The sequence below is a fragment of the Ursus americanus genome, chromosome 36 (assembly GCF_024610735.1).
Source record: "Ursus americanus isolate L20-20 chromosome 36, mUrsAme1.1.p, whole genome shotgun sequence".
NCBI lineage: Eukaryota > Metazoa > Chordata > Mammalia > Carnivora > Ursidae > Ursus > Ursus americanus.
The window spans coordinates 8,893,618-8,905,618 of record NC_142162.1 but is presented as its reverse complement, the minus strand read 5'-3'; the positions used below and the strand labels follow the sequence as shown (position 1 = coordinate 8,905,618).

At 35.3% G+C, this 12,001-nt stretch overlaps 1 protein-coding gene across 4 annotated transcripts in view; it reads left to right on the top strand.

The window, feature by feature from the left end:
- The window catches only part of WDR72 (WD repeat domain 72), a 217,361-nt gene that overhangs the window by 122,917 nt on the left and 82,443 nt on the right, over nt 1-12,001 (top strand). For all 4 annotated transcript variants that reach the window (XM_045812117.2, XM_045812116.2, XM_045812115.2 and 1 more), the window contains 2 exons: nt 5,208-6,025; nt 8,638-8,729. In XM_045812117.2, coding sequence (XP_045668073.2) covers nt 5,208-6,025; nt 8,638-8,729 — 910 coding nt within the window. The remainder of the gene's footprint in view (nt 1-5,207; nt 6,026-8,637; nt 8,730-12,001) is intronic.

The following is a 12,001-nucleotide window of genomic DNA, read 5'->3' as shown; positions in this document are numbered from 1 at the left end:
AAAAACATCAGCAAAATCAAAAAGCAGAATATTCACAAGGATTTTAAAAATTGGAATTATAGATAGATCATACCAAATAAGTACCTTTAAAAAAGTAAAAGAATCGTTTAAAAATATAAGTAAGAAATAACTGACTGTAAAAATGAACAATTTGTTTTTTTAAGGGGACCAAATAGAACTTATAGAGATTAAAAATATAAAACTCAAAATTAAAAACTCAGTGGGTAAGTTAAATGTTACAGTAGTGATAGGTGAGAAGAAAATTGGCAAGCTAAAAGAATTCTGAAGTGATCCCCAGCATGAGGCACCAAGAGACAAAGAGATGAAAAAAAAAAAAATATGAGAGAGGATAAAGTGTGTGACAAACAGCTCATCAGAGTTCTGTGTAGGGTTAAAGGGATGGGGAGGGAAAATATTCAAAAAGGTAAGTCTGAAAACTTAACAAAATTCAGGAGAGGGAGAAATACTCAGATACAACGTAGGACTGGGGGGGAAACATCCACACCCAAAAGAATTCTCGTGATTCTGTGATTCTGTGCAGAATAGTAAAGACAAAAGATCTAAAAAGCAACAGAGAAAAGACAGACGGAGTGACAGACTACCAGCTGACATCTCAACTGCATCAAAGGAAACCCGAAGACTACAGAATAATGCCTTCAAAAGTGCTGGGAGAATATAAGTGAAATTAAAATAGTATGCTCAGTGAAATGATCTTCTGAGAAAAACATTATTCCATTGAGAGGATCTGCAAAGTCAAAATTTGATTCTTTGAAAAGAATATCAAAATCGATAAACTTCTGGCAAGAAAAAAGCAAAAGCAACAAAACTAATATCAGAAATGAAAAAGGACCCATAGCTACATGAAGTTTAAAAATTGATAAGCAAATAATATAAGTATCCCTCTGAACAATCATTAAACTATCAAAAGAAATTAAGCGTGGTCTAAGTAAGTGGGAGATACAATTTGAAACTTGACGAACATCCTCAAACTTATATGAAAGAGTAAAAGACCATAGGAACAACTGGATAGGAGAACCTTCCCACCAGATCTGAAGTCTTTTTGTAAAGCTATTATACTATGAAATATCCTGGGTCCTAGATAAATCAATGAATGTCTCAGGCAGCACCAGTGAGAAAAGAACAAATTCATAAATGATATTGGAACAATTGATATCAAGATTAAAAAAATGAAAATAATTTCCTATTGCAAACCAAACACATAAATGAAAAAGAAAAGTATTAAAGAGTTAAAAAGTGTGTGAACCTGGGGCGCCTGGGTGGCTCAGTCAGTTGAGTATCTGCCTTCAGCTCAGGTCATTTTCCTGGGGAGCCCCGCATCTGGCTCTCTGCTCAGTGAGGAGTCTGCTTCTTCCCCCTGCCCATAATCTCTCTCTCTCTCTCTCACACTCTCTCTTTCAAATAAATAAATAAAAATCTTTTTTAAAAAAAGTTGTTTGAAACTTTACATTTTGGAAAAAGTGTAGGTGAACATTTTTATTTCCTTTGAATAGGGAAAGTTTTTATTCTTCTTTGTAAAGACGACCCAAAAAGTATAATCTTTAAAGTAAACGTTTCCTAAGTTTAACAGTAGTAAAATAGGAACTCAGTGTTTATCAGAAAACACTTTTTAAAAAGATTTTATTTATTTGAAAGAGACAGAGCATTCATGAGAGAGTGGAGGGAGGGGCAAAGGGACAAGGAGAGGGACAAGCAGACTCAGCTCTAAGGGAGGAGTCTAACATGGGGCTTGATCCCATGACCCTGAGATCATGACCTGAGACAAAATCAAGAGTCCAGCGCCCACCCAGCTGAGTGAGCCCCTGTCAGAAAACACTTTTAAAAAATAGTGGAAAGACAAGCCACATATAGAAGGTATTTGGATCACATAACCAGCAATAGATAACTTCCAGAATAAATGTATAACCCTAACATCAATAAGAAAAGGATAACTAGAAAGTTTATAAAAGCCATAGGTAGGCACTTTATACAACAAACATGAAAGGCCAATGAAATATTGCCTTGATACTCAATTAATGGTAATAATTATATGAAAATTAAAACTACAAGGGATAACAACTTATATCTCGTATATTGACAAAAATAAAATCCTGTGTTAATGAGCATGTGGTAAATGGAAACTTGTCATACAATGCCATGAGATTTACAGATTGGTACAGATCACTTGGGAGAAGAATTTGGATAATCTCATATTTAAAGAAGTGCCTATCTTATGAATTATTGTCACTCTAGCTTTTCTTTTGCAATAGTAAGTCTTGAAAATAATTTAAATGGACACTTAAAAACAGTAGATAAATTGCATTATCATATAGATTAATACTTTACAGCAGTGTAAATGGAAGAACTACAGCTGTAATGTAATCATCAACAAATATGAATCCCACAAATATAAATTTCATCATAAAGCAAATTGGAACATTATAAACAGTGTATTAATATATATAGGAAAATATAAAACAAAAAAGTAAATAGGTCAGTTGGAAATACATATTTAAGGTTAAGACATTAAGTGAAACCAAAGAAATCGTAAACATGAAATTCAAGGTATTGGTCACCTCTGATAGCAGGCAGAGGTACAGAATCAGGGAAAGTTCTATTTCTTTAGCCAGAATGGGGACACTTTGTTAATATTCCTTTGACATTTTATTAACATTATTTATTTACTATGAAATGTATAAAATATAGAAAAAAACTAAGCACAGGACAAAAATGGATAGCACAATGAATTATCTCAGAGCGCTTACCTGCATAATCACTACAAAGATTAAGTAGTAAAATATTCAGCATTGTAGAAGCTATGTCCTCCTGTCCTCGAAAGGTAACTACCATTCTTAGAGATTTAATATCTGTGCATGCATCCTCAATCCTATTGGGGTTTTTTGCCCGTTTTTTTTTTTTTTTAACTTAACATGAATGAAGTCATACAGTTAATTATTTTATGTCTGGCTTCTTTGGTCAACATTATGTGGGTAGACTCACACACTTTATACATATAATGTCTGTAAGTTCTCTCATTTTCACTGTTGTATATTTTTCCATTGTATGGATACATCACAGTATCTGTCCATTCCACTGACATTTAGGTTCTAGTCTGGGGCAATAATGAACAATGGTGCTATATAGTTATGTCCCTGTTTCTTTGTATACAACATTGATAATCTGAAAAACACCAAATTATGTCTTATATGTTATGTCGCATGTACTAAACATTACATAATAATGAATAATGTAAGAAGCCTTCTTTGCCAAATTAATAGGTAATGAATGGTATTATTATCTCAGTTTTACTTGTTTGTTACTACTGGTGGTAAGCATTTTCCCTCATATTTTAATTTGGATGTTACTCTTTTTTAATTGCTACTGATGCTATTTGCTTATTTTTCAGACTTTTTAGTACTCTTTATTTTTGATTGCAAAAATCATTTATTAATAATTATATTAACCTTTGTACTATCGTATTAGAGGAAATACGTTTAAGTTTGCCCCATTTTGTTTTTTTACCTTTAAATTTTTTAATGGTTGGTTTTTTAAACTAACTTCTTTTATGATCGTAAATTAAATATATCACTGGAAAAAACTCCAAAAAACTAAAAAAAATGAAACAACAAAAAACCCTAAGTTATAAATAAAGATCATTTTAATCCTCTCTTCCCAATTAATTGTTGTTAACATTTTGGTGCATGCCTTTCGTGACACTATATATATATGTGTGTGTGTGTGTGTGTGCATATATATATATATATATATGCACACACACGCATATATACACACACATATGTACATATATGTATTATACATACATATATTATAGGTATACATATATGTATTTATGTTGACTATATATTAACTATATATATGTATATTTATATTAAATATATGTGTGTAAATATACTTCCATATGTGAATATATCAATATGTAAATATATCTATATATTCATACATGTAGTTTTATGAAACGGGGATTATTTTTTCTGCCTAATAGAGCATTTTTTCCCAATAAATATTGTTTTACACCATGATTTTAAAATAGTTTAATGGTGTTCTATTGTATACATATGTTAATCATTCATTCGACAAATATTTAGTGAGTGCCTTAGTAATGCCATATATCAGTATCATTTTATAGGCATGGGAGGCAAAACAACGCACAGAACTCCTGCAAAGGTGGAGTTTGGATGCTAAGGGGGAAAATATACAGTAAACAAATTTCTCATGTAATATAAGGTAATTGTAAGTACTAGGAAGAAAAAAGCAAGGAAGAGGATAGAGAGTAATGGGTTGGAATGAGGGGAGAGGGTACTCAAGGAAGGCCTCATAAATGAGCAGAAACATAACTGAAGTATGGGAGCCCACCATGCCAATGTTTTGGGCAAAATCATTTTAGGCAGAGAGAGAACAAATGAATAATGCAAGACTTCAAAAAAAAAAAAGCTTTTTGATACTGGTTAACATCTAGGTTACTTCCAAATATTTAAAATTTTAAACAAATTTGAAGAGAACATTTTTGTCAAGACTTTCTAAATTCTTGCAGATGTTCTGTTCCTCTTGATTTTTTTTAAAGATTTTCTTTATTTATTTGTGAGAGAGAGAGAACACAAGTGCTCAAGCAGGGGGAGCAGCAGGCAAAGGGAGAAGCAGGCTCCCCGCTGAGCAGAGAGCCCGATGCAGGACTCCATCCAAGGACCCTGGGATCATGACCTGAGCCAAAGGCAGATGCTTAACCAACTGAACCACCGAGGCGCCCCATGTTCTTGTCCTTAATTTTCAAACCCACTTTTTCCCTGTTGTATGTCTTCACGGCTATGTTGATAGGAAGATATGAAATCATATATGAAAATGCATTAATCTGATGCTATCTTACTTCAGAAGCCTAATTCATATTTTTTAAAGGAAAAATAAAAGTTTTAGGAAGAAAAAAGTTTTTAAGGAATATTAGAATATAGAGTATTTACCTTAGCCTATTGTACACACTGTCTCTACCATTCTTTAGCATATTACATTTGATATTTGATACTTGAAAAAAAAAAAAGAATATAGAGTATTTAATTTAGAGGGAAATTTTTATAACAGACAAAATTAAAATGACTTGCCTTAATGCTTTCATTTTATGCCATTTTAATATGGAAATTTTAATAAAATCACTTAATAAGAACCCTTACACATAATTTTTTTTTCTTAATCTCCTTTAGGTTGCTGATGCCAAGTCTTTCTCAGGACCTTTTAAGGTCTTGCCTGTGAAGACAAAATGGAGTAATATTGGCTTTCATATCCTTCTATTTGATCTGGAAAATCTTGTTGAACTTTTGCTGCCAACTCCAATCTGTGATGTTGACCCTTCCAATTCATTCTATGGTAGTGAGATCCTGAGAAGAGCCAAAAGCACAGTGGAGAAGAAAACACTGACACTGAAAAGAAATAAAACTGCCTGTGGTTCTCTCTCAGCGGAGGCGCAAGCCAAGCCTGTTGGTGAAAACCCAGCCCAAGGAGATAATACTGTCAAGTTCTTAGAGGAAAGTGATGGCATTAAAAGGCAGAAGAAAACAAAGAACTCCAAAAAGATGCACCCTAAGCCATCAAGAAAAGTAGATGCCAACATCACAATAGACGCAGCTAAATTGTTCCTATCTTGCTTTTTGCCATGGGGAGTGGATAAAGAATTAGATAATCTCTGCATTAAGCATCTCAATATTTTAAAGCTTCAGGGTTCCGTTTCTTTAGGACTTGCCTCAAATGAAGATCGCTTCTCATTGATGCTGCCAGGCTGGGATGTGTGCAATGATGAAATGAAAACAGACTATTCAAAAGTTAATTTATTTTCCAAAAAAGTTTTGGACTTGTCAAATAAATACACGTCCACTCTTCCAAATCAGGTTGGGATGCCAAGAGGACTGGAGAATAATTGTGATTCCTTGCAAGAGTCAAACACTCTAGTTTATTTATTGAGCAGACTATTTGTAGTTAATAAGTTAGTTAACATGCCTTTAGAGTTGGCATGCGGAACTGACAGGTAAGAGATGCATAAAGATTTTGATTGTTGTTATTTAGGACATTAAAAAAATTATTATGTGCTATATTTGGCTTTCTACCCTCTCTCCTCTCCTTCCTTCCTTCTTTTCAGATGAAGAGTTAACGTGCAACAGCTCCTTTAGCTCAAAATACATTTAAGAAAACCTTCCTCTTAATTCTTTGGGATCTCAGGATAATTTGGGCAATCAATCTATATATTTTAAAATTTATTCATTCAACAAATATCCATTGCTATCATAATATGTGCCAGGAAAATCATAGTGCTGGGTGCTGAATGATTTAGTAGATAGGTAGACAGAGAGATAGATGATAGATAGATTGATTCATACACACCTTAAAATCCATCTTACTTGCTGTGAATTAAATATGAACAAAGAACATTTAAGTAAATGCCAATGATAATGTATTTCATATGTCAACAGAAAAAGTTTCACAATTCATACCTCAAATCACACCATTTAATTGATACGTCGGCATATTAAACTAGAGGCAATCAGTAATTCATTTACAAAAAAATACAGTTTAGTAAAAATAGCTGTTGTTTTTTGAATGTTTAATGTCTGTTAGTCACCATGTAAGTACTTTGCTTACATGGTTTCATTCAATATGCGAAGCTGGCATATAGGTACTATTATTTTGCTTTGTAAAGATGAGGATATTGAGTCTTATGGCAAAAAGATACCAACTCCAAGATTAATTCAGCTCCTTAGAGTCTGATTCAAAGCTGAGCACCAGTCCAATTCCAGAGCCTGATTCATTACTAACCTTAACTCTGTGCGTTTACCTACTTCCACTGCTAAAATTCAGTATAGTTTTTCAGTCTGATGTTAGAAGATTGAATTCACGTGCTTACTGCATATGTCCTTAGCACTATATAAATAAATTTCTCATTTGGGTAGGAACTAATTGAAATGATAAAAATAATGCACATGAAATAAATAGAAAAGCCTACTGAAGTAGGCTAAAGGAATGAGGAAAAATCTTTGTACTATAGGTAAGTATTTTGGTGTTCAGAATAAAGAGAATAGTTAGTCTGAGGTGAAACCATCCGAATGCTTTTACAGAAGAGACATGGTTTAACTGCCCACTACATGATGGTAAACGGTCCCTGACATTTCTGTTCTGTGATAGGAGCTCAATTCCAGGCACTGTATGGTCAGCACAGTTCCTGCCCTCAGTGGACCTACAGTTTGGTAGCAAGACTATGTGGATTATTTAGGATTTGATATTATGCTTTCTTCCATTATTATGCTTCTGTACTGCAAGGTTTCCCATTTTCTGTTCTGTGGCCCTAATCCGGAGGAAATAGACTGGTAAATTTCTGTGGTTTGTATAGTTAATTTTCCTCTGTTTTCTTTTCTTCTGTGTGTACACACACACACACACACACACACACACACACACATTTAAGTTTCATATAGGCTTCTTTTACTTTTCTTTCTATGACTAAGAAAACTATAATGCGCTGAAAGTATGATAAAGCAGAAAATGCAGTCAGCCTGGAGCCTGAAAACCTGGGAATAAAGCCTGGTTTTGTTGTTAGTAGCCACACATAGCTTGGGACAAGTCACTTAGACCCTCTGGGCCTTGCTTTCCTCATTTAGAAAATGAGGTGGGTGGGATAGGTGACCACCAAGATTTCTTCAAATTCCTAAGAACCTGGGCTGCTAACAGATTATATCTGTCTAATCATGATCCCACAGAGCATGATAGTAATATCATGAAGGGAGGGACTTCATTGTTATTTAACGGAGGTTTTCATTCTGAGTTGTCTCGTCATACAGAGTATAGCATATAGAGGGGGTGTCTGGTGCCCTGAGGGGGGATTATGGGCTCCCAGCCCACCTTCCACTACATGGCCTTAAAATTGCTGCCATACATTAGTTAATTCTTTACAAAATTCTTCATTAAAACAAATTAGTGAAGGAGTTGTCAGGATTAGAGACTACTTTCCGAAATCAGTCTCTTCAACTTTGATCTGTCAAACTGCGTGTCATTTTTTTTAGGAAATCAAAATAATGTGTATTGGATCTGTCACGCCAAATCCTTCCAACAGATTTGGCCATTTCACTAACATTTCACTGTGGTTGTGAAGGTTGAGAAATCCTTGTGGGCTTAACAGCTGGGTGCATGACGTAACTGCATTTTAAGGAAAGAGCCATCTGCCTATGCGAATATTCCTGAACAGTACCTGAAAGTTGCAATGGTTGAATCACTGGCCTGGGGTAAAGCGTGCCTTCCTCAGGTCCTTACAGTACCTGGGGAGAACTCTGGCAGATGTCAACATATTAGGATTCAAAATATATTGCATTAACCACAAATTACGTGACCTAACGTAGCGGGGCTCCTCCTGCAAAAGTGAGTCACAAGATAATTCTGGTAAACTAAGATTCAAAACTGGGATTAAGGTTTTAGGTAGGAACAAAGTAGGGAAATTTACCAAAGAGATTAATGTGGACAACATTGCTAAAAATAACCTGGGTTCAATTCCGGAATTTTCTTTTTGAAGTGGTCGTGCACTCAAATCTTCAATTTATTTATAAAAATACTTTTCATATATCTTTAAAGATATCCTCATTTTTCCCCCCACAGGTCTTTCAAAGTGGAATCTGTGCACAACAAGGCAAAAAGTCCTGGGAATGAGATTTTGACTTTCTCAAGCTTCTATGGTTACTTACGAAATGGTAAAGGACTTAGAGACATAAGTCTGATTTTTTTTTCCTCTGTGAAATAGATTAATCAGCCCATCTATAACTGGATCGCTGAAGTTTAGAATGAGCAGTGTTTGCATTTATGGTTTGATTTAGTCTGTATTTCACATGGCTATACTTTTATATTCTGTCTATATTTGAAATACACATGATTTTTTAATTAAAATTAATAACGTTACAAGACATGTAATGTGATGAAGTTCATCAAATGATCTTTGAAATGCCTGAAAGTCTGAAACTTTTCAGCAAAAGAAATATTTGGATATTAAATTAAGGTCACCTGTGATTTATGGGGAAGTTTATTACATCAGTATCTTTATTACCAAATAAACGATTATTATATTAGACAATTTTATAGCTTTTTCAGAAGGTCATATAATGATCCTTGAATTCTTCTGAGTAATAGTCTTGGTGTTTAGATTTTCTTTTGATGCCAAATAGCTAATTTAGCTCAAAACCTGCTTCTCTAAATCTTTGACATCTCAGTAAATAGCAAATCGGCCCTTCTAGTTGTTCAGGCCAAGAGCTTTGGTGTCATTTGGGTTCCCTTCAGAATATATCCCAGATTCTGACTGTTTCTTTCTACCCACATGACCACCCTCCAGAGCCTTCATCCCTCCTTGCTGCTAACCACCCTACTGCTCCTGTTTCTCCTTCCCATACTCAGTTCGCAATCAAGCAGCCAGAATGACCTATTGGAAACTGAGTTAGAACCTTTTTGCTTCTGCTTAAAACCTTTCAGCAGCTTCTGTTCCACTCTGAATAAAAACCACCGTCCTTAGGAGAGTGTACAAGGCCCAATATAACCTGGCTCTTCTGCTGCTGTGACTGCACACACCACCACCCTCAACCGACCTCATCTCTTTGTACTTAACTTACCCCTTGCTTCGCGTGGTCCAGCTACACTGGAGCTTTTACTCTTACCCAAACATGACGGGCAGGTCTTAGGGCCCTCGAACTGGCTCTTCTGCTGCCTGGAATGTTCTTTCCTTGGATCCCAGAGGTTACCCTGCGGCATCCCACCTCCACCTTGCATCCTTCATTCTTGCTCAGATGCCATTTTATCAATGAAGGTGCCCTTCTTTCTCCTCAGCACACTCTATCCCATTCCCTGTTTTACTGTTTTCCATAATTCTTTTCACTCTCTGATGTAATATATATCTTTTTTTTTTCATTTGCCATCTACATCCTGCCACTAAAATGTAAGCTCCGTAGGGGTTATTATTTTTTTTTTTAATGGCAGTTTTATTTACTGCTGCATCCCCAGTTCCCAGAACAAAGCCTTCAAGGAATTAAGCAAATACCTTTGGATTTGTGGGTGAATAGTAAATAGAATAATGGTTTTGGAAACAGATGGCTGAGGTTTAAGATCTACTTCTGCCACTTACTATTTGTGCAGCTTTGGGCATGTCTTTTACTCCTTTAAAAGTTGTATTTACTACGCTTGTAAAACGGGAATAAGATTCTAGACTTGGCATGCATGGTGCCTCCGAATTTCTGCAGTGTACCACTGATACATTGAGATGCCCTGAACAGTGGTACACAGGGGCCTTCTCAAGGCTACTGAAAAGAATATTTGGAATATTTTAAAGTGAGAGTTTATTAATAGTTTCCAATTTTTGAGTGTCTAGTATATTCAAAGAATTATGCTAATGGTTTTACACATATTACCTCAATATAGAAACAACCTTGCACAGTAGGAGGGATTATCTCTGTTTTACCCTTGGCAAAACTGGGGGCTCAGGGAAGTTAGATGACTCACTCGAGGCAAAGAGCTGTTGAGCAGAGGGGCCCGGATTCCAGGCCAGCTCTGTTTGGTCCCAAACCACTTGCTCTTTCCGTTACATCAGCACGCTTCTCAGTTAGGATTACTAGTGTCCCTTCTAAATGGTCCCAGTCTGGGTTGCCTGCCTTCCCCTTAAGTAGTAGCCCTTAGTAGGGCATTTATCCTTGTTTTCATTTTTTTTTTTATAACATTAAGAAAAGGATTAGAGTTTAAAGCATAATATAAGTGGCTTCTGCAGAGACGGAGAGGATTGCTAACCAGACCGACTGAAGCCTCCAGCTTTTCCTCTGGCTGCCCCAACCAAAGCAGCAGGAGCAACTAGTGTTACTACTGAATAGCCTCCCCCATGTTTAGAGGTGGCATCTATAGCATTTAAGATTCACTTAGGCCCTACGGAAACATGGGTTTGTGTTTTAGTAATTGGAAGATGGGAGGTGAAGGGAAAGGAAGGGTTCGCTTTATGCTATTAATTCGGTAAAGTCAGAGCCTGAAGAATAAAATAATACTCTGAGGTGCTCATTCTAAAGGGTTGACAGGAACCAATACCCAGCAAAATGGTGACTCAGTAATATTGGTAAGCCTGGGGTGTTTTCTTTTTATCTTTCCCCCTGATGTTGCAATTAATTCTAGTTCACTGACATTGCCAAGAAAAGTTGGCTCTCATTTCTACCTCATATTAAAATTTTAACATCACATTAAAGTGCACTGTGAAGTACCCCATGATGCCAGTAAGTAGTTAAAGTTGAGACCAATACTTAGCTTTGATGGTAGAGTCACAAGGTCAACAGAATGAGAGAGGAGGGGAAGGAGAGAGATCAAAAGAAAATTTTCTCTTACCTGCTGTGCTCATGAAGAAATGGAAAATATGACTTCAAAATCATAGTGCTCTATCATGCTTACATGTTTTATGCAGTGATCTTGGTCATTTCAAATTCACATCATATGTTCTATCAGGGAAAAATAATGATATTAATAATGAGTCAAAAGTTTCATATGTATCTCTTTAAATATTCTCACTTCACATTATGTTTAATACTTTCTATCACATTTCCCTTGACCACTCATGTGATATTCAAAAATATATATAATATAAAATATTTATAAAGTATATATTTTTACATATATATAGACAGAGATGTGTAGTGTATCTATTAACACATAAAATGGTGACTCAGTGAAAAGCATACTGGACTCATACTAACTAAAAGAGTTGATGCCAGAATTTCAAACACATATTAATACATTAATTTAAATAGACAATTAGAGTAATTTTCCCTCCAGTGCAAGCCATCATCGTTTTTCCTTATCTCACTCCCACAGTCTGGCATCTAGATAATATACTTTAGCCATCAGAAAGCCTTAATTGATCAATTTTTCATTTGGATGATAATATGTACATTTTCAATTAATAAAAAGGCACTTATTAAGTGCTTTTTTGTGTAGGGCTGCTGGACACTCT